We start from the raw sequence: 24834 nt of genomic DNA on the forward strand, positions 1-24834 counted from the left end.
CTACAGAATACAGTTGTAATACTGTACAGTACAATACTAAACCTTTTAACATCATAAGAACATAAGAATGAAGGTAACTGCAGAAGGCCTATTGGCCCATACCAGGCAGCTCCTATTTATATCCACCCAATCTCATTCCTATATACAGTATGTCTAACCTACGCTTCAAGCAATCAAGGGATCCTACTTCTGTTATGTTACTCGGTAATTGGTTCCACAAATCAACAACTCTGTTACTGAACCAGTATTTACCCAGGTCTTTCCTATATCTAAACTTATCTAAATTATACCCATTGTTTAGTGTTCCATTTTGTGTTGATACTTTTAATACCTCTATTAATATCCCCCTTTGTTATGCCCATTCATTCACTTGAACACCTCTATCCTGTAACTTCTAATTCTTTGCCTTTCTAGAGATTGTAAATTAAGCTTTGTCAATCTTTCTTCAGAGATTCTTTCTCCGTCATACTCTAACTGATGTAGTATTATTTACTGTAAATAAATTTGGAACTAGCAGTTACAAGAATATACAGGATTGGTGCCTGGCATGGCACCAATACTGCTTGAGGACCCTGTACATGACCTTTATGGAGGGTCCTGGCATGGCACCAGTACTGCTTGAGGGATGTGGTGACTACCTCATCCCCTGATGTGGCTCCCTCTTCCACTGTAACAGCTGCGCCATTCCTCCCCCTCCTTGTAGGTCCTCAGCACCATCACCACGCTCATACGTGTTTGTTTCCGGCTTCCTCTGCTACGTTCCAGGATTTGTTCGGCCCTGCTACATGTCCTAAGTACAGATTATGATCTTGTCCTGACCTGCCCTGATGATGTCCATAGACACTTATTTGAATCTGGGGATTCCCATGTTACTTTCAGCCCTACTTGGACTGGTACATGTGTAGATGCAGCCCCTTCTCAGGAGGTGGACGCTCACCTTGCTACTTTGTCCTGCCTTGGTGAGACCTGGTTCAGGTGTCTTAAAATACCCTGTTTGCAACTGGTGATCGTGACCTCAAAGACTGCGACAACCACGAGGGGAACAAGTGAAGGAGTCAATCTGGAGGATAAAAAAGCTCTGGGCCTTGAGAATATATTTAATATACAATCTTTGAGGTCACACTCACCAGTTGCAAACAGGGTATTTTAAGACACGTGAACCAGGTCTCACCAAGGCAGGACAAAGTAGCAAGGTGAGCGTCCACCTCCTGAGAAGAGGCTGCATCTACACATGTACCAGTCCAAGTAGGGCTAAAAGCAACATGGGAATCCTCAGATTCAAATAAGTGTCTATGGACATCATCAGGGCAGGTCAGGACAAAATTATAATTTGTGACGGTATTCCTTTTGGGAGATATTAACTGTCGGCATGCCCTCTAGGGTGATGATCTGACAAACATCTGAAGCTGCGTTCTCTAACCTTTCGTCCTCTCCTCTTCGTTATCTCTTCTGAATTCAGGTGAACCTTCTCATGTTAACTCGTGCACTTGCACCCTTTCCTGTCTTTATCTTTCCCTCTGTTCCTCTTGTATTTACGTCACACATCTGCATGTTCATGGAGACAATCCTAAGGGAGGGAATCATTCACCATCTCAGTGAACAATCTTGTAAAATCACTGAAACATGAGTGTGTTAAAAAATAGTTCCTGCCTTACAAACTTGCTCACATTTTTTGGAAATGGTAACCAGTTATTCAGACAAAGGAATTCTGGTAGTTTATGTGGACTTTGCTGAATTAGGTAAGTAATTATTAAAATAAGTAATTATCAAAAGAAGGCATCAAGCTGAGGAGATGTCTATGAATTAAGCATGTATGACCAATACGTAACCCAGCTAAAACCATTTCCCAGTGTCTATTACAGTATGATAGGAGTAAGGCAAGGAAATACAATACAATACAATACAATTTTATTTAGGTAAGGTACATACATACAATAAATATTTACAAGGATTGTTTAACTTATAGGTATAGCTAGTACATACAATGCCTAAAGCCACTATTACGCAAAGCGTTTCGGGCATGAAATATGGCCTTCCCTCCTACCTGTACATTTTTTAAATGCGTAGTTTGTTACCTTTAATCTCAGACCAGCAACCCTACCAACAGTCTTGGATTGAGGAATGAATGAATGAGTAGAAGTCTGAATAAGGAAAGCTTTTTTTTCTGAAGCTTGGAGGAAACTCGTTTGGTATTACTGTATCCAAGCATGGAGACTTCATCTTCAGAAGGGTATAGCTGATCTCGAGAAAGTGCAACACTGACCAACAAAAATCATTCCAGAGCCAAGTTAACTCACGTACGAGGAACGATTGAGGCTAACAGCGCTGCAGACCAGGCATGGTAGGTCAGATCTCATTGAAACTTAAGATACTGAACATTTTGGAGGATGTTGATCCAGACAATTTCTTTAAAAGGTCAGATATAACATACAAGGAGCAACGGTTTCAAGCTCAGCAAGCCACAATGTACGATGACCAGACCACACACTAGAAGGTGAAGGGACGACGACGTTTCAGTCCGTCCTGGACCATTCTCAAGTCGATTGTGAAGAGGAAGATTGATTGATATGATTGATATGATAGGCAATAAATAGGCTAGAGAGAGAGGTGAGAAGCAAAGTGTAGTAGAGGAGATAGTAGTAGGAATCAGAACTGCAGAGGGTTTATTGGTCCATACGAGGCAGCTCCAATTATAACCACCGAATGAGAAGGAGATAGTAATAGGAATAAGAAGAGGATAGTAAGGGAACGTAAAGAAAACAAAGAACAGAAAAGAGAGAAAGAAAGAAATAGAAGGGCAAGCTTATGTTAGGTCACGTTTGTTAGAAAGATTAGAGCATTTAAGTATATACTGTGAAAAGGGAAAAGATTGTAAATACTATGTATTCTCACAAACCCAATGTACCTTTCTGGTTGATACCTGGTTGATGGGGTTCTGGGAGTTCTTCTACTGCCCAAGCCCGGCCCGAGGCCAGGCTTGACTTGTGAGAGTTTGGTCCACCAGGCTGTTGCTTGGAGCGGCCCGCAGGCCCACATATACCTGGTTGATGGGGTTCTGGGAGTTCTTCTACTGCCCAAGCCCGGCCCGAGGCCAGGCTTGACTTGTGAGAGTTTGGTCCACCAGGCTGTTGCTTGGAGCGGCCCGCAGGCCCACATATACCTGGTTGATGGGGTTCTGGGAGTTCTTCTACTGCCCAAGCCCGGCCCGAGGCCAGGCTTGACTTGTGAGAGTTTGGTCCACCAGGCTGTTGCTTGGAGCGGCCCGCAGGCCCACATACCCATCACAGCCCGGTTGGTCCGGTTCTGTATATAAATAAATAAATAAATAAATAAATAAATAAAATAAACAAATAAATAAGTAGCTTAGGCTACTTCAACCCACCTCTACAACAACGTCATTAGTGGTATAACATCTTGAGGTGTGTCTTGGCCTGCGAGAAAGCTGGTAACTAGGAGGTTATCAGGCTGGCGAAGGTCAGTATTGAAGTCTCCAGGTAATTTGAATTGGTTTTTGTTAAGCTTGTTCCTTCCTCTTAAGTATCTAAGATTGGAGTTGAACAGGAGAGGCTTTTTTTTCACCCACAGGGTTATTAACCCATGGAACCGCCTACCCGCCGAAGCCATAAATGCCAAAACTCCGTTTACTTTTAAAGAACAGCTGGAAAAGATCATTAAAATCAAATCGAATGTTTATTCCGCTAAAAGTACATACATATAAGATGAGTTACAAACATAATGCTGGATTTCTAGACAGAGCTAGTACATACAATGCCTAAAGCCACTAATACGCACGGCGTTTCGGGCAAGGCAAATGGGGAGACCTTAGACAAGCCGCCGGCTTCCTGTCCTCGTCGGGAACAGGAAACGCGGCGGCTTCCTATCCTCTTCATTCTGAACTAGGAAAATATATACTCTCCATGGGTGTGTCCAGATTTGATAAATGTTGTGCATGATAGGTCCTTATGGTAATAAGTGATAATCGCCAACTTTTCTTACACTGTACCTGTTAACATATCTCAATTTTACAAGAAATTACTTACTTAAAATTATGTTAAATTAAGGACCTGCCTAAAACGTTATGCGTGTTAGCGGCTTTACAAGAATGTAAAACCATCAATGCCATGTACTCTCATAAACCCATTGTACCTTATTGTATATATATAAATACAATAAATAACTAAATAAATTGATATAATGAATGTACGCTTTTGTCTTATTTGTGGAAAGTGAAGCGAAAATGGGGTGCGGGGGGGGGAGAACCATTAATAAGCAGCCGGCTTTCTGTCCCCGTTGAAGCCACTAGATAGATGGTAGCCCCTCAGGTAAATTCAGGTGAATTTGATCCTGTCAATCAATCAATCATTGATCGTGTTTATATATGGGGTGGCTGTGTACATTATTAAGTGGACCAATAGGAGGAGAGCAGGGAACGCTCAGCCAATGAGAGACGGAGGAGAGGAACCAATGAGCGCGGGGCATGTGAGTCTGTTTGTTTACATCCAGTCCAGTTGTAGTGGAGGCGGCGCCTGGTCAACCGTGCCGGTACTGTTGCTACAGCTCTTGTGGGTACTGTTGCTGCAGCTCGTGTGGGTACTGTTGCTGCAGCTCGTGTGGGTACTGTTGCTACAGCTCTTGTGGGTACTGTTGCTACAGCTCTTGTGGGTACTGTTGCTACAGCTCTTGTGGGTACTGTTGCTACAGCTCTTGTGGGTACTGTTGCTACAGCTCGTGTGGGTACTGTTGCTACAGCTCGTGTGGGTACTGTTGCTACAGCTCGTGTGGGTACTGTTACTACAGCTCGTGTGGGTACTGTTACTACAGCTCTTGTGGGTACTGTTGCTACAGCTCGTGTGGGTACTGTTGCTGCAGCTCTTGTGGGTACTGTTGCTACAGCTCTTGTGGGTACTGTTACTACAGCTCGTGTGGGTACCGTCGCTGCGGCTCGTGTGTGGGGGGTGCACTGTCGCTGCGGCTCGTGTGGGGGGTGCACTGTCGCTGCGGCTCGTGTGGGGGGGGTGCACTGTCGCTGCGGCTCGTGTGGGGGGTGCACTGTCGCTGCGGCTCGTGTGGGGGGTGCACTGTCGCTGCGGCTCGTGTGGGGGGGGTGCACTGTCGCTGCGGCTCGTGTGGGGGGTGCACTGTCGCTGCGGCTCGTGTGGGGGGTGCACCGTCGCTGCGGCTCGTGTGGGGGGTGCACCGTCGCTGCGGCTCGTGTGGGGGGTGTACCGTCGCTGCGGCTCGTGTGGGGGGTGTACCGTCGCTGCGGCTCGTGTGGGGGGTGTACCGTCGCTGCGGCTCGTGTGGGGGGGTGTACCGTCGCTGCGGCTCGTGTGGGGGGTGTACCGTCGCTGCGGCTCGTGTGGGGGGTGTACCGTCGCTGCGGCTCGTGTGGGGGGTGTACCGTCGCTGCGGCTCGTGTGGGGGGTGTACCGTCGCTGCGGCTCGTGTGGGGGGTGTACCGTCGCTGCGGCTCGTGTGGGGGGTGTACAGTCGCTGCGGCTCGTGTGGGGGGTGTACCGTCGCTGCGGCTCGTGTGGGGGGTGTACCGTCGCTGCGGCTCGTGTGGGGGGTGTACCGTCGCTGCGGCTCGTGTGGGGGGTGTACCGTCGCTGCGGCTCGTGTGGGGGGTGTACCGTCGCTGCGGCTCGTGTTGGGGGTGCACCGTCGCTGCGGCTCGTGTGGGGGGTGCACCGTCGCTGCGGCTCGTGTGGGGGGTGCACCTGGTTGATACCTGGTTGATGGGGTTCTGGGAGTTCTTCTACTCCCCAAGCCCGGCCCGAGGCCAGGCTCGACTTGTGAGAGTTTGGTCCACCAGGCTGTTGCTTGGAGCGGCCCGCAGGGCCACGTACCCACCACAGCCCGGCTGATCCGGAACTTCTCTTAGAAAACCGTCCAGTTTTCTCTTGAAGATGTCCACGGTTGTTCCGGCAATATTCCTTATGCTCGCTGGGAGGACGTTGAACAACCGCGGACCCCTGATGTTTATACAGTGCTCTCTGATTGTGCCTATGGCACCTCTGCTCTTCACAGGTTCAATCTTGCATTTTCTTCCATATCGTTCACTCCAGTACGTTGTTATTTTACTGTGTAGATTTGGGACCTGACCCTCCAGTATTTTCCAGGTGTATATTATTTGGTATCTCTCTCGTCTCCTTTCTAGAGAGTACATTTGGAGAGCTTTGAGACGATCCCAATAATTTAGGTGTTTTATCTCGTCTATGCGTGCCGTATATGTTCTCTGTATTCCCTCTATTTCAGCAATCTCTCCTGCTCTGAAGGGGGAAGTGAGTACTGAGCAGTACTCGAGACGGGACAGCACAAGTGACTTGAAGAGTACAACCATTGTGATGGGATCCCTGGATTTGAAAGTTCTCGTAATCCATCCGATCATTTTTCTGGCTGACGCGATATTTGCTTGGTTATGCTCCCTAAACGTTAGATCGTCGGACATCATTATTCCCAAATCCTTGACATGCTGTTTTCCTACTATGGGAAGATTCGATTGTGTTTTGTACCCTGTATTATGTTTCAGATCCTCATTTTTGCCATACCTGAGTACCTGAAATTTATCACTGTTAAACATCATGTTATTTTCTGCTGCCCAATCAAAAACTTTGTTGACATCTGCTTGTAGTTTTTCAATGTCTTCAGCAGAGGTAATTTTCATGCTGATTTTTGTGTCGTCTGCAAAGGACGACACGAAGCTGTGGCGTGTATTTTTGTCTATATCAGATATGAGAATAAGGAACAGTAGCGGTGCAAGGACTGTACCTTGAGGTACAGAGCTTTTAACATCGCTTGGACTCGATTTTATCTGATTGACTGTTACTCTTTGTGTTCTGTTCGACAGGAAATTGAGTATCCAGCGTCCTACTTTTCCAGTTATTCCCATTGACCTCATTTTGTGAGCTATCACCCCATGGTCACATTTGTCGAACGCCTTTGCAAAGTCTGTGTATACAACATCTGCATTTTGCTTTTCTTCTAGGGCTTCTGTGATTTTGTCATAGTGGTTGAGTAACTGTGACAGACAGGATCTTCCCGCTCTAAATCCATGTTGTCCTGGATTGTGCAATTCATTGTTTTCCATAAAACTAGAAATTTGATTCCTAATCACTCTTTCAAACACTTTTATTATGTGTGATGTTAGTGCAACTGGCCTAAAGCACCGTCGCTGCGGCTCGTGTGGGGGGTGCACCGTCGCTGCGGCTCGTGTGGGGGGTGCACCGTCGCTGCGGCTCGTGTGGGGGGTGCACTGTCGCTGCGGCTCGTGTGGGGGGTGCACTGTCGCTGCGGCTCGTGTGGGGGGTGCACTGTCGCTGCGGCTCATGTGGGTACTGTTACTGCAATTCATGCTGGTATTAACAATTGTTGCAGTCAACCTATAGATGTGTACCTTGGAGCAGGTGGCCAGCCAGACAACCCTGGCACTGTGTTTACTAGTTGTGTTTTTACGGGGGTTGAGCTTTGCTCTTTCGGCCCGCCTCTCAACTGTCAATCAACTGTTTACTAACTACTTTTTTTTTTGTTTTTTCTCTCCACACCACACACACACACACACACACCCCAGGAAGCAGCCCATGACAGCTGACTAACTCCCAGGTACCTATTTACTGCTAGGTAACAGGGGCATTCAGGGTGAAAGAAACTTTGCCCATTTGTTTCTGCCTCGTGCGGGAATCGAACCCGCGCCACAGAATTACGAATCCTGCGCGCTATCCACCAGGCTACGAGGCCCCTCAGCCCTTGAGTGGGTACACCAGCCAGTATGATAGTAGTCTGGTTTATGAGAATGGGGGGGGGGCTGGTAGTCTGGTTTATGAGAATGGGGGGGGGGGGGCTGGTAGTCTGGTTTATGAGAATGGGGGGGGGGGGCTGGTAGTCTGGTTTATGAGAATTGGGGGGGGGGCTGGTAGTCTGGTTTATGAGAATGGGGGGGGGGGCTGGTAGTCTGGTTTATGAGAATGGGGGGGGGGGCTGGTAGTCTGGTTTATGAGAATGGGGGGGGGGGCTGGTAGTCTGGTTTATGAGAATCTTCTAAAATAATCTTTCCTGCCGCTGCTCTTCACAGACGCCATCTTGTTGCATCGGCTCTGATACACAACGTACCCAACATGGACCGTAGTCCTGGCTGTGTTGCTGCGGGCTCTTCCCTTTCACAGTACTGTACATACTTAAATACTCTAACCTTTTTAACAAACAGGGCCTGATGTATGCCTACTCCCTTTTTAATTTTCTTACCTTCTTATTCTTATCCTATTCTTCCATCATCCCATTCTTACACTCAACCTATTCGTACCTTTCATCCTATTCTTACCTTTCACCTTACTCTTACCTTGTTCTAAAAATTATCTTCTTCTACCTGCTCCTCATTTTACACCTTACCTTCTAAAAATTACTTGCTCCTCACCTCACTCGCCTTATTTATTGGCCCGTTCCTTCCACTCGCCTTACGGGCTCACCATAGCCCGTGCTACTGGAACTTATTGTTCTGAGTAGCTTAATCTAAAACGACGACAACATCCACTCGCCCCCTTATGGGGTATTCATGCCCCGTGCCACCTCTTGGGTGGCTTAATCTTCAATCAATCCACTCCCTCTCTCACACGACTTGTTAATGATCCAGGACAGACCGAAATGTCAAAGTCTCTCCATCGTCTGATGTGTGGTTTGGCCATTATTTCGGCTCTTAACTCATTATTTCTCATAGCTTGCGTAATAAATAAAATTGCATAAATTTGAGTTCTACACAAAATATAATTAATGGTTATATTCTCTCTTTTCAGAGTTGATCCGAGTGACTTTAGCCGTCATGGGGGCTGCAATTCCTATTCTGTTTGTGTTCATCGGCTGCTGCACCAATGTTGTCTTTCTTGAGCTTCTTGTCAAGTGAGTTTAGTGCAGTTGCACTCTGGATGTTGTAGAACTAGTAACAGTTTGCAATTCATTTGTATGCACTGCAACATAGCCGACTAATGACGTACAGGAATGTAAAAACTTTTGTATATATAAATAAATACCAAAAAAGAAAAACTTCTTGCAGGAAATCAATGCAGAGATTGTTCATTGTAGTTGTACATTAAGAAATTTAAGCTGAATATGTTGGACTGAAAATGTCAGACTTCATCACAAAATACTGTAATATTATATTTTTGGTTAAATATGACCACATTGCTAGCATTGGTGATCTATAATTATAGTGTAAGCTTTCTATGCTTCTAACTATTTTCTTTGTATCGGTATTAAGAACAGCAGTCAAGCTACCAAAATTCATGGTAAAAAAACTTGTAATTGTTGAAGGATTTATTTGCTATAATGTTTCATTCCTCTCTGGAACATCTTCAGATAAAGAATGACTACACGAGGTACAATTTTGGGTTAACCAAACATGTGAAAGGGTCAAAGGAGTAAGGGGTGAGGTGATGGGATCGGAAGGAGTATAAACATATGATAAAAGGATAGGGGTACAAGGTAAGGGTATGGAGACTGGGCCAATCAAACTGTGGGTAACACATTTGGTAAAATAAACACAGAAATCAAAGGAACGTAATATATCAAATGAAGAAATCCACATGGACTTTGATGAGGGTTCAAACCCTCATCAAGCCCTTTGTGGATTTGTACACTTGGTAAAACTTTGTAAAACCACCATCGGTGGACAGGGAAACCTCCTTGTAATTACCTAAGTTTAGTTACAGGATGAGAGGTACACTTGTGGTGCCCCGTCTTCCCAGCACTCTTTGTCATATGCTATGTGCTGTTTGCCTCTATTGCCACACTGAATATATGTACTGGAAAAGATAGCAGGCATGTCTTAGGTCTCTGTTGTTTTAAGGAGCCTAGAGTCCAAATTCTTAAGAAAACTAATGGCACTTTTAATGTTGGTCTTTGAAGCACTGGGGGACAAGATCAAAAATATATTGTTTAATGTACTTCGGTCTTGGCTGATTCCCTATAGGTGGCAGGACCACCTTCATGACCAACATTGAATTTAATATTATCAGCCAAAGTTAATATGCACAAGTAGTCTTGTGGGTGAAATGTTGGAGAGGAAGACTAATATACACTTGGTGCCTTTGCAGGGAGCAGCCAGGCAGTGGAAATATCATCACGTTCGCTCAGTTCATCTTCATTGCTTTAGAGGGCTTCTTATTTACAGCAGAATTTGGCAAGAAGAAGAATGTTGTACCTGTCAGGTGAGTAAATCTACTGCCCAAAACACTATACATGTTACTGGCTTTACAAGAATGTATCATTCAATCACCAATGTACGGTATGTACTTTCACAACCCAGTATACAGTACCTTCTTGTATATAAATAAATAAATGATGTAACACACAGAAATCACAATAATGTGATGCATCAAATGAACAAATTTCGATTAAGGCAGTGTCTGGGATGCTCTTGGACGCAGGTTCGAATCCTCGTCACAGCCCTTGTAGATTTGTTCAGTGATGTATTGTGTTTTATAGGATAGGTGTTTAATGTAAGATGTTCTAGGAGCACTCATGTCGGAAGACCCTACCTATAAAGAACACAATAAAGTAGCTGTCACATCTGCAAGAAAAATGACAGGTTGGATAATAAGGATCTTTCAAACAAGGGATGCCATCCAAATGATAATTTTCAAGACACTATTGAACTCTAGGGTGGAATATTGTTGCACACTAATAGCCCCATTGAGAGCTTGAGAAATTGCTGTTTTGGAGAGCGTGCAAAGATCCTTTACGGCTAGAATCCACTCTGTAAAATATCAAAATTATTGAGACTGATTAAAAGTTCTAAATCTGTATTCTCTAGACCACAGGTGAGAGATGCATAATAATCTACATGTGGAAAATATTAAAGGAACTGGTTCCGAATCTGCACACGGAAATATCATCACATGACTCCAGTAGGCATGGCAGGATGTGCAAAATAGCCCCATTGAAATCGGAGGTATGATAGGTATGTTGAGAGAGAACTCTATCAACGTCAAAGGCCCAAGGCGTTTTGACACTCTTCCACTTCACACAAGGGGCATAACTGGCCGGCGTCTCGCGGTGTTCAAGCGAGACTCCCCGATTAACACCTCTAAAGGATACCTGATCGACCAACCCGTGATTCATATGTCAGGCTGTTGGCAGCCGCATCCAACAGCCTTGTTGACCAGCCATCCTAGGACTAATACATGTTATCTGAGGCCTAATATAGAACATATATGTGCTCTATATATTCCTAACATATATAGGAATATATGTTAGTTTGAGTGAATCTCTTCTGTGTTAATTGTTTGCAGAGTTGTTTGGCAATTTTGAGGTTTTATTTTCTAGGAACCTTCTAGTTACCTATAAAGCTGTGTTGACTTTGTGGAGTCTTTTTCTGGTGGGGTGACAAATTGTTCCCCACTCACGGCTCCTCTGCGAGGGGCCCAGACTCTGGTTCTGGTCCCAGTAGGCCGAACACAAAATATATGTGACCTTTTAGTATGGAGCCATCTCGGCAAGATAGCTTCAGGGAGCCCTCGGGGCTCCTATAGAAGGAGATGTTTTATTTTCATTCAATACTGGGTGTTTTAATCTATTCGGAGTGGGAACGTCTCGCACAGGATGAATATACATGTACAGTACCTTCCATGCATCGCATGCCTGCTGCTGTCTTGGCAGTATTTTCAAATGCACTCAGAACAGATTATACTATTCTTTTTAAAAGAAAAGGCACTTAAAATGGCCTCCCCTTCCTTACAGTGTGTCACTAGACCTTATTTACAAAGTAAATTTACATGGATTTACCAAGTCTATAAAAGCATCACAATAGTCATCAATCATTGCTCGAGTTTCTTTGTGTTTTCATTAGTGCTGTTCTTTACAGTAATCTTGGTGTGGCAATGTGACTTTTAATATGGTGCCAAGTACTGTACCTGAGTAATGGTCATACTTAAGAGGTCTTTATTTTGTTACAGAGATTATCTAGTGCTGGTGGTGATGTTCTTCATTGTCAACGTCTCCAACAACTTGGCCTTTGGCTTCAAGATCTCCATGCCTCTTCATATGATCTTCCGCAGCGTGAGTCATATACTGTATGACTCTTACGTCATATACTCTTATATTTTTCATTATTTATGATGCTTTTTTTCCAAGGGTTTCTTGAGTACAAAGGTGTCTATAAGTATTGAAGGTTTGTAGTCTTTTTTTTTTTTTTTTAATACGGTGGGTGGTAATATATAGTATACACTATTACAAATAATGTGCTATCTTTTATATAGACATTATACTGTATATACCTGTACTTTTTTACTAATAATGATATGTTTCAAAAAATTTGATGCAGTGCTTGAAAAGTATATATTTTTGCTCTCATAGTACAGGTATATACTGTATGTGGTAGTGTCTAGTTTACCCAAGAAAAGGTTGAGCTTTATTTATATGAATTCAAAGATAATGTGTTATGGTAATTAATGAATACAATATATTTAAAAATATATTTTAGCACTGGCTGTTACTGTTGAGAATAACTAATGCCAATAGGTACAATACTTGTGAACCTCTTGCTGCCTTCAGGGGTTCAAGGAGGCGTGAAACAGTGCCTTGCCAACGCCCAGTAGAATCATGCACTTGCTTGACCCATACAAGTACAGTATCAACAGACATTGTATTCCAAGGCAAACGTCGTACGTCAACTCGGATTTTATGAGGAATTTGACATCGTATTACCAAAAAAATAGTTATCTAGGGCCGTCGTAAACCAAGGTACCACTGTAATAATATCTTTGTAGCAACTCCCGCCTGATGGCTCGGGTGGAGGAGACCGACCCCGGACTGTCTACTCTTTCAGCGTTTGGATCTTGCCAGATTTCCTCGCCTTATTACGGCCAAAATATGTACTATTTTTTAATTATTTTTTCCATGATCAGGGAACACATTTTAACAATCTTGGAAGGAAAAAATATTTGACAGTTTTTTCTTGTGCACAGCAGTGTTGTCAGCTATTAATAGTTGAGCCGCCCAGTGGTTAAGATAAGGGAAAACAGAGGCACACCTCAGAAAAGACCGCTTCGTTACACTTTACTAATTTTTTGTGTGATAATTGTGTCATTTTAAAATAATTGATTGTTGCAATTTGCAGGGAGGGCTCATTGCTAACATGATAATGGCAATTGTGGTGCTGGGGCGGCGCTACACCCTCACCAAGTATGTTTCTGTCGCAATGATCACCGTCGGCACCAGTATTTGCACCTTCGCTTCTGCAGAAACTGTGGTAAGACATTGCTAATGCACTTTGTTCATCTCAAGATTGGTTTGCAATTAATATGTTGATTTATAATTTAATATTTACCCTTCTTGAATCATGATAAAGTAGAATAAAATTGAAAGTACTGTATGCATTTAGAAAGCCTTAAATTTGCTTAGATTGTTGGTGTTTGGGATTGTCAACGATTGTGGCTCTTGGCAAATATTAAGTTTTTAGTATTATAAGTTGTTTCTCTTGCATGTCGTGTGTCGGTGGCTTTGAGCTGTGTTCCCCATCCCTGAGGAAGTCTTCCATCCTTGGGTCTAAATGTTCAGGACATCAACCACTATGGATAAGTCCTCTTTATGTGTTCCAGATTTGTCTTTCATTTTTATGCATTTGCATTATTTCATAAAGATATTGTCCTGGATGTGGTTCCATGGGAAGTAAACTAAGGGAGTTACCAAGGTGCCACCCAGAAAAGGGACGTTTCATTAAATGCAATCTCTGGAAAGGCCACCACTGTCTCCCTCTTGGTAGCTGCCTTGGTTAGTTCCACATCTGTCAAGTCCCATCAGGCTGTTGTGAGTTTTTAAAAGCCTACTGGAAACCAGGGGCTAAAACCTGGCCCACTCCACAGAGAGCAGGAGATACTGATCATCCACACCGAGAAATCAGTCGGCAGAAAGGTATAACAAAACAGACGGCAGCGTGGCAAATCTAAACAACTCGGCAAGTGAGGCAACCGGTAGTTAGGTTGTTCATGAACTAGTGATTATGGGGGGGGGGGGGTGATCAATGACAACAAGGGAGTGAAATCTAGCTCTTTATGCCCTGCCTCTTGGCTGTTTATGCCTGCCACTAATTACCCCTCCCAACATTTAAATTGTCATCATATTTTCTTGTAGTTGTGGATGAAAGTGGTTTCAACAACCTCTTCCTTCACCGCATTCCACTTGCCAACCACTCTTATAGGGAATGAGAACTTTCTTACATATCTACAACTCGTATGTTATTGTTATCCTATTCACACAAGCTTCTGGTATTAGTGTTGGGACTATGTCTACTCCTGAGTCTTTTTTTTTTTTTTTCCCCTCTCGTTATTTACAAGCATGTGTTTAAATTCCTCAGTTGTGTGAACTTGCAACTTGAGGTGAGTAGTTTGTCCATGTAAGGTTGTGCCCTAGGTGCTTGCTGATGTTGCTCTTGCCCTGACAGGATTACCTCTCCTGGTGAGTTCAGGTGTTTGTCCCTGAAAGATCAACCCTCCTGTGAAGGGTGCCTCACTCTGGGTAATGCACAGGTCTGTGACTCCTCTGTGAGGGTTAGGGGTGGTCAGGGTTTTTGTTCGGGGTGTACCAGGAGTGTGTGGCCTCATTTTATGGCATGTCATATATGCATTTCACAGTTGTGAATTTCCCTGGGCTGTGTTTGGTGTCTGTTCTTCTCGGCACGCATCTCTAGTGCCTTTTGTGTTTGGTCTCGACGTTTAGGGCCTGGTAAGCCTGTGCAGTCTTTGGTGTCGAGTGGGCTAGACCGGCCTGCACTGGCTGAGTGCAGGTTTTAGGGATGTACCTTAATATTGTTTCATGGCATTGGCCATTCTTACACCCTCCACTGTGCCACCTGTTGGGTGGATGATCCTTTCCTCATTGAGCTGTGTGGTGTATCTTCATTGGGTCTGTTCAAGTTGAACCGTCATCTCGAGAGAAGTCGGGGTCTATATCCTGTTTTTCCCTGTCTTGACCTCTAATGTTAATTTTTTTGTTATGTTTTTCTTTATGGTGTGCACGGGGTGTATGATGTCTATAGCATCTAAACTTTGATGCCAGTATAGTACTGGTCTCGGTATGGGGCCTTATCAGGCCACTTCTGTTTTATAGGAACAGTTTTCTTGTATGTCATTTGCGGGTTGGTTAACTCACGAGGCCTTTCCTCATATCTCTGGTTTCACATTTCCAGTATCAGTCTTGTGAAAAATCTCTGGACATAGTGAGTAATTATTTTATTTTATTCTCTAGATTATGGGTTCCATGACAGTTGCACACACTCCATGACTGGTGTAACATAGGCTTCGGGCAGTATTGCTCTGAGGGATTCTTTATGATTCTTAAAATTGGTTCTTGTGTCTGTTAACTTTATGTACTCAGCTGATATAGTATTATTTTGTTTGTGCATGCTGCTTGCTTAAGACTTTGTGATATACATATTTAGGTACAATATTTTTTTTCCCCTTAGTGAAACCTATAGTTTCCTTGAAGATGGTTGATCCTCTACTTAAATGCTTTTCTAAATATCACTGGACAATAAACTGAAGCAATGTTCATCTTGGTCGGGAGCGGGTCGCGAGCCATTCAGCCGAGCGGACAGCACACTGGACTTGTGATCCTGTGGTCCTGGGTTCGATCCTGGGCACCGGCGAGAAACAATGGGCAGAGTTTCTTTCACCCTATGCCCTGTTACCTAGCAGTAAAATAGGTACCTGGGTGTTAGTCAGGTGTCACGGGCTGCTTCCTGGGGTGGAGGCCTGGTCGAGGACCGGGCCGCGGGCACACTAAAGCCCCGAAATCATCTCAAGATAACCTCAAGATCTCTCACAAGCTCTCACAAGTCCAGCGTGCTGTTCGCTCGGCTGAATGGCTCCCGACCGGCTCCCGACCGGCTCCCGACCGGCTCCCGACCGAGATGAACATTGTAACATTGTCACACCACGTGTAAAGTGGTGTGTGCAGCTCGGCCAAAATAACCAGTACAACACAAGGGTGTTGTACTCTTACAACACCTTGACATGACTCGCTGGTGAAGGTAATAATGGCGCACTCTAGGTTTCAGGTTCATTGGAAGTATTAAGACAGTACCACATGCTCACAATATATTTTTTTCAAATTTTCTAGGAGAAGCATGACGACAATGAGGCTACTGCTGAATTTTCTCATTTTGTAACATGGCTGATGGGAATTGGACTCCTCACATTTGCGTTGTTCATGTCTGCTCGCATGGGGATATTCCAGGAATGCCTCTATTCCCGACATGGCAAGCACTCACGGGAGGCTCTCTTCTACATAGTGAGTATGCAGGGTTGTGTATGTGTGCACATGTAGTGGTCCAAGAATGTTTACCCACCACAATTATTTCTAACTACTGTACTTTAATTATACAGTGAAGTCGGCCCCCCAGTGTAGTGCATGTCCAGATGCCAGTACCGGAGATGAAATCCAATCTGCTTATGATCGTTTGTACCTTGTTACTATGGATAACTAGTACATTAGGCAGGAAAGAGTTTTACTAATTAGGCCACAGGGACATTAATCCTTGAACCATCAACAGGTAGACAACAGGTATGTGTGAGCTGCTCCTTGAGCCATCAGCTTGAGTGGGTCCCAGTTTTTCCCAGATAAGTGAGACCACCCTTTGGACTTAGTCCGGTGGGACCATTTGCTTGTGTATGCTTCGAAGTTTAATGTTTGCTTTATGTGCGTATCTTTCCGTGCCTCACTTGTGTGGACTTGGTTTTGATTCACATTGCGCTGCATGTATTTAGGGCTGCCCCTAGGTGCTCATTTGGTATTGGCCCTGACAGTGATTTCTCTGGTGCATCTGAGAGGCATACTACTGTGTAGGGTATCTTCCCCTAAGTAGTGCGAGGGGGGCCCTTGACTTCTCTGAGGCTCTGTGGATGAGAACGTGCAGGGGTTTATTGTTTTGGGGTACACATGATACATAGCCGATGCCCATCATGACCGTGTTTATCCTTAGGACTGTGCTTGGCATAGTCCTTTGGTGAGCATTCCTAGTGCTAGGGTATCCTCCTTGGTCCTGGTAAGCCCCAACTGTAGAAGGTGTTGAGCACAGCTTGTTATTGATTGACTTGCCCAGTCTCCATTCGCTGTTTGCGAGCTATAGCTGACCTATTTCAGTTCCTCCTGAATGATCATGACCTTGTTTTTATGATTGACTCGATCTCATTTGAGTTCAGTTGGCTTTGGCTTTTTGACTAATATGATTTCCCTGCCTTCCATTCACCTGGGTTCCAGGAGACTCGAACCCTGGACCCCACGCATGTGAGGCCGAAGCTCTGTCGACCGAGTTATTGAAATAAGTACAGTAGTAGTCGGGGAAAGTAAAAAAATTCCAGCTTAGCAGCAGGATGCTGCTTCTGGAAACTTTCCTTGTTAAGACTGCTCAATAGGTCGGTCGATAGAGCTTCGGCCTCACACACACACACATGGGGTTCACGGTTCGAGTCTCCTAGAACCCAGGTGAATGGAATGTTTATTTCCATGGAAGTGTGGATGACAATTTTATGATTTCCCTGATCTTGTTGACAAGCCTCTGTTTGTCTTAGGGGCTTGGCTGAACTTGGTGAACCCAAACACTAGAGTGGCAGGAAGTGAGTATTTCACAACACATATTTAAAGTGTTCCTTGGCCATGCGCCTTTAGTGCTGCTTGAGGGTTGCTTGTTTTCTCTGGTTCTTCCCGGTGATATCAGCAGGTGGCAGCACCATGTGTGGGGGAATTTTGCCCAGCAGGAGTTTGTTTGAGTACTGTTACATTACTAGTAGAAATCTATTTTAAAATTTAATTAATTTAAGTGGACTATATGATGCAAATGGACTGTATTATATTGATCAGTCCTGCTGGGGGGTTATCCTTCCACAAGTTGGGGTGTCCGTAGCCTATACCACCAGTGGTGGGTAATAATAAACTACGATATGTTACGTTACTACATATGTTAGCTGAACGATAAGGCTCATCTCTAGAGTTGCAAAGGCCTGCTAATAAGCACGAGTTTCTTTCAGGTAATCCTGGAACTGTTTTGTAGGGAGGAAAACACTATGGTGACTTAGTGGTTTCAAATGTTGCACATCCTTGCCTACATTCCCCTGCAGAAGAGAGAACTGGGAGGATTTCTGCTTCACCCTAATGCTTTCCAGCTGTCCTTCTTGACCTTTGGTATAGTACTGTTTTAGCTTGCCTTGAGACCTTATTCTGCTCCGATATCTGCTTCCTTCAGTGTGTCCTGTACTCTTTAAGACAACATGCTTCATCCTTCAGTTTGTTGATCTTGGCTGTGTGTACCACCAGAGTCCTCGGAAGCTTCATATTTCTGGAGGTTTCCATCGTTCTGTCTTGTGCCTTCTTCGGCTTCGGCTATCTCAGTTTGTTGATCTCGGCCTTGAGTGACTGGTAGAGGCCAAACAGAACCTGGGATAAAGTCATGATGTGGGCCATCTCTAGTCCAAGTCTGTTAATCCTATGGCAAAGAAAACTGGGATTGAGTGTGACAATGGAAATGTAGGGGCTAATGCTAGGCAGCAGCTTGTGAAGAGGGCTGATTGTCATGTGTGTAGTGTGATAACATAAGAGGAATACTATTCACCTTCTGTTATAAAGAAGTGGGGTGCATTTGAGAATAATCCCCAGAAATGTATTGTGCCGATTTTCTTTGTTACAATGTAATGTATAAGATGCCGTGAATGGATTGGTGGTATTTTTTTTATCTAACTTATCCTTTCTGGGCTGATGTTTTCTGCTTAATTAAACTTTAAAATTTAGCACAGTACAGTACTGTAATAATAGTAATGATAGTGAAGACTTAGATTTAGGTAATGTCTTATTTAGAGATACTCATGTCTGGAAGGATGTGTGCATATTCTGCATTAGGTTTTTAATATATTTAAACATGTGACGTGTGATATGTACTTGCAGCATGCGTTGTCCCTGCCGGGGTTCTTGCTGACCTGGAGAAGCATAGTGGATCACGCCATCAAGTTCAGCTCGTCTCCATCCCTGCCAGTACTGGGCTCCCTCCCAGTTCTTGCACACTTGCCCAGGCTCTGGGTCTATCTCCTTGGCAACATGCTCACTCAGTATCCTTTTTGTGTCTTAGATGTAATGGAAGGAATGGGGTGACACATTTTTTGGTGTGATTTAACGTGTAAATTAAATTATTATATAATTTTCTTCTACATTTCTAAGGAAAGGCTTCAGGCTGCTCAACTTGTAATCATTTGGACCCAAGTTTAGTTCCTAGGCAGGGCAATATGTTTGGTAAAATTTCCTTATACCTGTGCCTTGATTTGTGGTGTTAGACTCTGGACCAAATAGTGTTGAGAGGGTAGCCAACAGCTTCTGGGGGTGCTGCCACCTGGTGGTAGCTAGCTGCAACTAGGGAGGATTCTAACTTGCTACTGGGTGGATCGTTTGTAGAGCACTAACTCCTTCATTACTCTTTCCTTGTGAACTAGACACAGAAATCATATTAGCGTGATGCATCAAATGAACAAGTCCACAAGGGCCGTGACGAGGATTCGAACCTGTGTCCAAGAGCATCCCAGACGCTGCCTTAATCGACTGAGCTACGACATGGTCAAGAGAGTTGAAACCAAAGTTCTACTGAACTTGCTGGATCCTGCAGCCTCTCCGAGACACAAACCAGGGTTTTACACAACTCCCCCATGCACTCGAGCTATGTCAATAGGCCGTTCTCCCACTTCGCCCTTACTTCATTACACACAGAAATCACATTAGCGTGATGCGATGAGGATCGAATCCTCGTCACGGTCCTTGTGGATTTGTTCTTTCCTTGTGAACCTTGCAGTTATCAGTTTTGCTTCACATCTGGAAGTTTCCTTTGGAATGGTTGATATGAAGAGTCCCTAGCTTCCTGTGCTCATGTGAGGAATGTGGATGGGGGGGTCCGTGTCTAGCTCTGGTCTCTGCTAAAGTGTTAGGACTCCTGGTGCTAATATAACTCGTGTATGAAGCTATTTCAGTGCAGCTAGTATCAGGAAGCCACCAAAGTCCAATCAGAACAAGGCATTTCATTACATTGAACACTGGTTTTTTGCTGATGACACAATTTCACATATCACGAGTAAAGACTGAATTTCTTAACAATATATTTAATAAATAATTAGACAAGCTTCACAAATGGTTTGTAGCCAAGAGTTTTACTGAATGTTAGCAAGGCTTACTATATGACTGCTCAAAGGAGTATTGAAACTATTAACCCTGAGAAGTATCTAAATGTAACACCTTAGATTATATGTGAATGTCGGTAACATTTTAAAGTGTATATCCTTAACCAATAAACAGATATGTATGTATCAGCTCGGTCTTCACTCTGACGTCGGAGTGCACCTCGTTGACGGTGACGCTCATTCTCACGCTGCGCAAGTTTCTCTCGCTCACCTTCTCTATCATATACTTTCAGAATCCCTTCACAATAAGTCACTGGATAGGCACAGTGCTGGTGTTTGGTGGGACGCTGTTATTTTCTGATATCAAAGGCAAGGTTCAAGAGGCTATGAGCTCAACCAGAGAGAAGGTTGAGTAATGTTTACAAGTTTGGTGCGACTTTGTTACTGTTTGTATTATAAATCGTCAATGCATGTCCAATGGAACACACTCGGAAGTGTTGTGCATAGAAGCTTTAAGTCACGAGCCATACTAAAAATATAGTACGTAAATAAAATGTTTTATGTGTGTGTGTGTGTTAAGACTTTGTTATTTATTTGCAGAAAAAATAACTGCAGATTTGTTTATATCAAACTGGAGAAAAGGAAAACTTGTAAATGTCTGAATTTTGTTGTAATGATTATTTTTTTACGCATTAATTCTAACCCTATTGTTTGGGCTTTAAGAGAAATTTATAATGCTAGGAAGACAGATACTGGACTGTAACTTGACAAGTAGTTTAAGTAGGCTTAAAGGCAGTCGAGTACGTTGGCTCGAGCAGCTCGTGTCTCGAGTCTTCATTAAATGAAGTAGAAACAAAAAAAAAATGAAAGTGAATATCTTGTAGGTACAGTTTCAGTTTTTTTTTTTTTTATTCTATGGAAGTCTGAGTCGTGTAACATATTGTTACACGTTTGTTATAGTTGGAATGAAGGTTGTTGTGTATTGGAACACAGCTCGTATTATGCAGCTGTTATGTGAACCATTTTGTTTATTGCACAGCTGTTATGTGAACCTTTTGGTTAATTGCACAGCTGTTATGTGAACCTTTTGGTTTATTGCACAGCTGTTATGTGAACCTTTTGGTTAATTGCACAGCTGTTATGTGAACCTTTTGGTTAATTACACAGCTGTTATGTGAACCTTTTGGTTTATTGCACAGCTGTTATGTGAACCTTTTAGTTTATTGCACAGCTGTTATGTGAACCTTTTGGTTTATTGCACAGCTGTTATGTGAACCTTTTAGTTTATTGCACAGCTGTTATGTGAACCTTTTAGTTTATTGCACAGCTGTTATGTGAACCTTTTGGTTTATTGTACAGCTGTTATGTAAACCTTTTGGTTTATTGTACAGCTGTTATGTGAACCTTTTGGTTACACAGCTGTTATGTAAACCTTTTGGTTAATTACACAGCTCTTATGTAAACCTTTTGGTTAATTACACAGCTGTTATGTAAACCTTTTGGTTTATTGCACAGCTGTTATGTGAACCTTTTGGTTTATTGCACAGCTGTTATGTGAACCTTTTGGTTTATTGCACAGCTGTTATGTGAACCTTTTGGTTAATTGCACAGTTATGTAAACCTTTTGGTTTATTGCACAGTTGTTGTTTGTACTGTACAGTAGAGTAACAACGTTGTGTCTTGCAGGGCGGCATTCAATCCCCAACCGTCCAAGTGGTTGGGGACCTTTCCTTCCCTCTGTCCTATTCTAAATCCCTAGCCTCATATTCCTTCCAACTGCTACATACTCATAATGGCTTTGTGCTTCTCCTGATAATTACCTCCCCTTGCACAGCTGTTATGTGAACCTTTCTTGGGGGGAGCCCTTTGTGGCTCCCTATTATCTCCGATGATGGTGCCATGAATCGGAGAGTTCTCTGTCCTACCCAGGACCCAGAGCCAGAACCTGGCCTCCCCCCCCCCCCCCTCCTCACAGAGGTGCAGGGAACCATCATATTTATTTATACCACCGCCGAGGAGAGCACCCAGAAAATCGGAGAGACAAAACTGTGGCTCTGAGACACTGCAGGTCTCGGAGCCACAGCTAGCTGCCTCCGAGACCTGCAGACTCAAAATGGCCATAGAACTAAAAATTATGTAAACATACAATTGAAGATGTTATAATCCAGCGCCCACTTATTTGCCCCACTCTTCCCCCCATCTAGGGTGGTGGGTGGGCAGCAGGCCTCGGCTCACAGGCAACTTCGTCAATTCTCTTCCGATATGTAATGGTGTCGGGTCTGCCATTGTCTCTCTCTGTTCCCAGTGTTTTTTCTTTGGTGTGTTTTGCCTTGGTGGCTATTCATTGCACTTTTGCGTGTGTGGACCAGGAATTTTTGAGCACTTGGAGCTGTCCGTGTTCAGGGTTCCCTTTCCTGGGCGCTCCCTTGGGCTGCCCTTGAGCTGCCAAGGTTTTCTTCCCTGGAGTGTTCGGGCGACGTTTCTTTAGAGGTCTAGCTCACTTGTGGTGGCCTTCGCCTTGGGGATAGTCTGGTGTCTTAGGCGTATGTCTTTTCTCCAGCTGGAGCATCTTTGTTGGTGGGGTGTACTGGGCTTCACGCATGCTGAGGTAGGTTTTCCCAGCTGTTTTGGTTAGGCTGGGTTAATTTACGTAGAGCTTTCAAGAATACCGGCGTAGCATCCCAGCTTTCCTGGTGGTGGCAGACACAATTAAAACTCGCTGACAGTTTTATCATAGTACCACTGCTGTCTCTGCCCCGTTAGAGGAGGCCAGGCTCTAGCTCTTGGTCCCTGGTAGGCCTAAAAGAACTCTACAGCTGATGGTGTGTAGTAGTTTAGCACTAGATCAGCATTATAACTTCAGGGAGCCACCTGGGCTTGCCCAAAATAGGCGTTTCATTACATTCAATAGTTTTTTTTTTTTCACATCTGTTGTCTGAGCCTTTGCTGTGCAGCTGTCATGTGAACTTTTATTATTGCACAGCTGTTATGTGAACCTTTGTTTTACACACCTGCCTCAAAAACCATAGGTTCACAGCACCAGCCTGTCCTCCAAAGACCCAAAGTCCATTCCATGCACCTGCCACACCCCCCCCACCCCATCCTGTTTATAAGTGAAAAACAGTTTACACACGACTCACAACTGCTGACGTCCGAACACTCCCGGAACAAGTGCTTCACTGACGACTTTTGTTCGAACTACATCGCTGTAAATGCTTCACTCACATATTACAAATACAAATAATTGCCAACAGAACCTAAACACCTAACATAACCAGTGGCTAAATGTGCACAATATACTAATATATAATAATAATTTATATTTAAGAAAAGTTCTGTTTTGAATGAACAGAATTTTAAAACTGATTAATGCGTTTGGGATTGACTGCTGGATTGAATGGACATGGTCCGAGGACGGGTTGCACAGCACAGCAGTCCCGGGACCCATAGGTTCACAGCACAGCCATCTTGGGACACACCAGGTTCACAACAGCCATCTTGAGTCACACAGGTTAGCAGTACAGCCATCTCGGGACCCACAGGTATACAACACAGCTGTCTCGGGACCCATAGGATCACAGCACAGCTGTTTCGGGTCATATAGGTTCACAGCACAGCCGTCTTGGGTCATATAGGTTCACAGCACAGCTGTCTCGGGACCCATAGGTTCATAACACAGCCGTCTCGGGACCCATGGGTTCACAGCACAACCATCTCGGGGTCCCATTTGTTCATAGCACAGTGGTTGTGAGACCTGTATGTTCACAGCACGTGTGTGTGTGTGTGTGTGTGTTGTACAAACTGGGACTGGTGGCAGAGATAGGACTGGAAGAGTCAACCATTCAATTACCGTGTTAAATGGTCCTTCAGCCTGTTGAATATTTGTTAGGCCAAAGTTGTCATGTTTATTAATAACCGACTCGTGTTTTATCACTTGGAATCTCTGTTCTGACACATGATTTATTATTGTTTATATGTGCCTGTTGGCGAGTCTTGTCCTCTGTGAAAGTCATGTAATTGGTGGGGGGATTGTTACACCCGATGGATCTGAGTTTAGAGTGTCGGAACTCTTATATCTCTGGCCAGTGATACACACAATAAAAGTTATTTGTTTTTAGCTCCTCTTGTTTATTTACAAACTTGATTAAGAATTACTATTAAAAACATCTTGGAATTTAATTCATTGTGTATGTGACAATACGTTCCTAGTACAATAATAGGTTTGCACGAGTGGTTATTTTCACGTGCGGATCTCGCCTCCTTTCCCTGCCTGGGAAAGGTTGTATGTCGGTAGTGTGTGGTCTGTGATCCCACTTCTGACCAAGACTGTTGGACAGTAGTGTGTGGTCTGTGATCCCACTTCTGACCAAGACTGTTGGACAGTAGTGTGTGGTCTGTGATCCCACTTCTGACCAAGACTGTTGGACAGTAGTGTGTGGTCTGTGATCCCACTTCTGACCAAGACTGTTGGACAGTAGTGTGTGGTCTGTGATCCCACTTCTGACCAAGACTGTTGGACAGTAGTGTGTGGTCTGTGATCCCACTTCTGACCAAGACTGTTGGACAGTAGTGTGTGGTCTGTGATCCCACTTCTGACCAAGACTGTTGGACAGTAGTGTGTGGTCTGTGATCCCACTTCTGACCAAGACTGTTGGACAGTAGTGTGTGGTCTGTGATCCCACTTCTGACCAAGACTGTT

The 24834-nt window shown here is 44.0% G+C and overlaps 2 protein-coding genes across 9 annotated transcripts; both read left to right on the forward strand.

The window, feature by feature from the left end:
• The first annotated feature begins 1678 nt into the window (after nucleotides 1-1678).
• LOC138352724 (uncharacterized protein C11orf24 homolog) lies at nucleotides 1679-8792 on the forward strand. Its single transcript, XM_069305306.1, has 3 exons — nucleotides 1679-1739; nucleotides 4582-4922; nucleotides 8787-8792. The coding sequence occupies exons 1-3, from the start codon at nucleotides 1679-1681 to the stop codon at nucleotides 8790-8792; spliced, it is 408 nt and encodes a 135-aa protein (XP_069161407.1).
• Nucleotides 4484-24252, forward strand: Efr (ER GDP-fucose transporter). Of its 8 annotated transcripts, none has more exons than XM_045763705.2 (8): nucleotides 4484-4542; nucleotides 8787-8889; nucleotides 10083-10196; nucleotides 11943-12045; nucleotides 13106-13237; nucleotides 16105-16275; nucleotides 18922-19082; nucleotides 20311-24252. In XM_045763705.2, exons 2-8 carry the CDS (start codon nucleotides 8813-8815, stop codon nucleotides 20549-20551), a joined length of 999 nt encoding a protein of 332 aa, XP_045619661.2. In that variant the 5' UTR covers nucleotides 4484-4542; nucleotides 8787-8812; the 3' UTR covers nucleotides 20552-24252. The 8 variants fall into 8 exon arrangements, with proteins under 8 accessions (XP_045619661.2, XP_045619662.2, XP_045619666.2 ...); XM_045763706.2 differs by having other exon boundaries at nucleotides 4498-4562; XM_045763710.2 differs by having other exon boundaries at nucleotides 4507-4566.
• The last annotated feature ends 582 nt before the right edge of the window (nucleotides 24253-24834 follow it).

This window comes from Procambarus clarkii, chromosome 54, assembly GCF_040958095.1.
Source record: "Procambarus clarkii isolate CNS0578487 chromosome 54, FALCON_Pclarkii_2.0, whole genome shotgun sequence".
NCBI classification, from domain to species: Eukaryota; Metazoa; Arthropoda; class Malacostraca; order Decapoda; family Cambaridae; genus Procambarus; species Procambarus clarkii.

Coding starts and splice junctions, on each gene's coding strand:
- LOC138352724 (XM_069305306.1), top strand. CDS start 1,679: ATGGTAACCAGTTATTCAGACAAAGGAATTCTGGTAGTTTATGTGGAC. Junction 1,740..4,581: donor TGTGGACTTTGCTGAATTAG/GTAAGTAATTAT, acceptor CTGTTGCTGCAG/CTCGTGTGGGTACTGTTGCT.
- Efr (XM_045763705.2), top strand. CDS start 8,813: ATGGGGGCTGCAATTCCTATTCTGTTTGTGTTCATCGGCTGCTGCACC. Junction 8,890..10,082: donor TTTCTTGAGCTTCTTGTCAA/GTGAGTTTAGTG, acceptor GTGCCTTTGCAG/GGAGCAGCCAGGCAGTGGAA. Junction 12,046..13,105: donor TTCATATGATCTTCCGCAGC/GTGAGTCATATA, acceptor TGCAATTTGCAG/GGAGGGCTCATTGCTAACAT.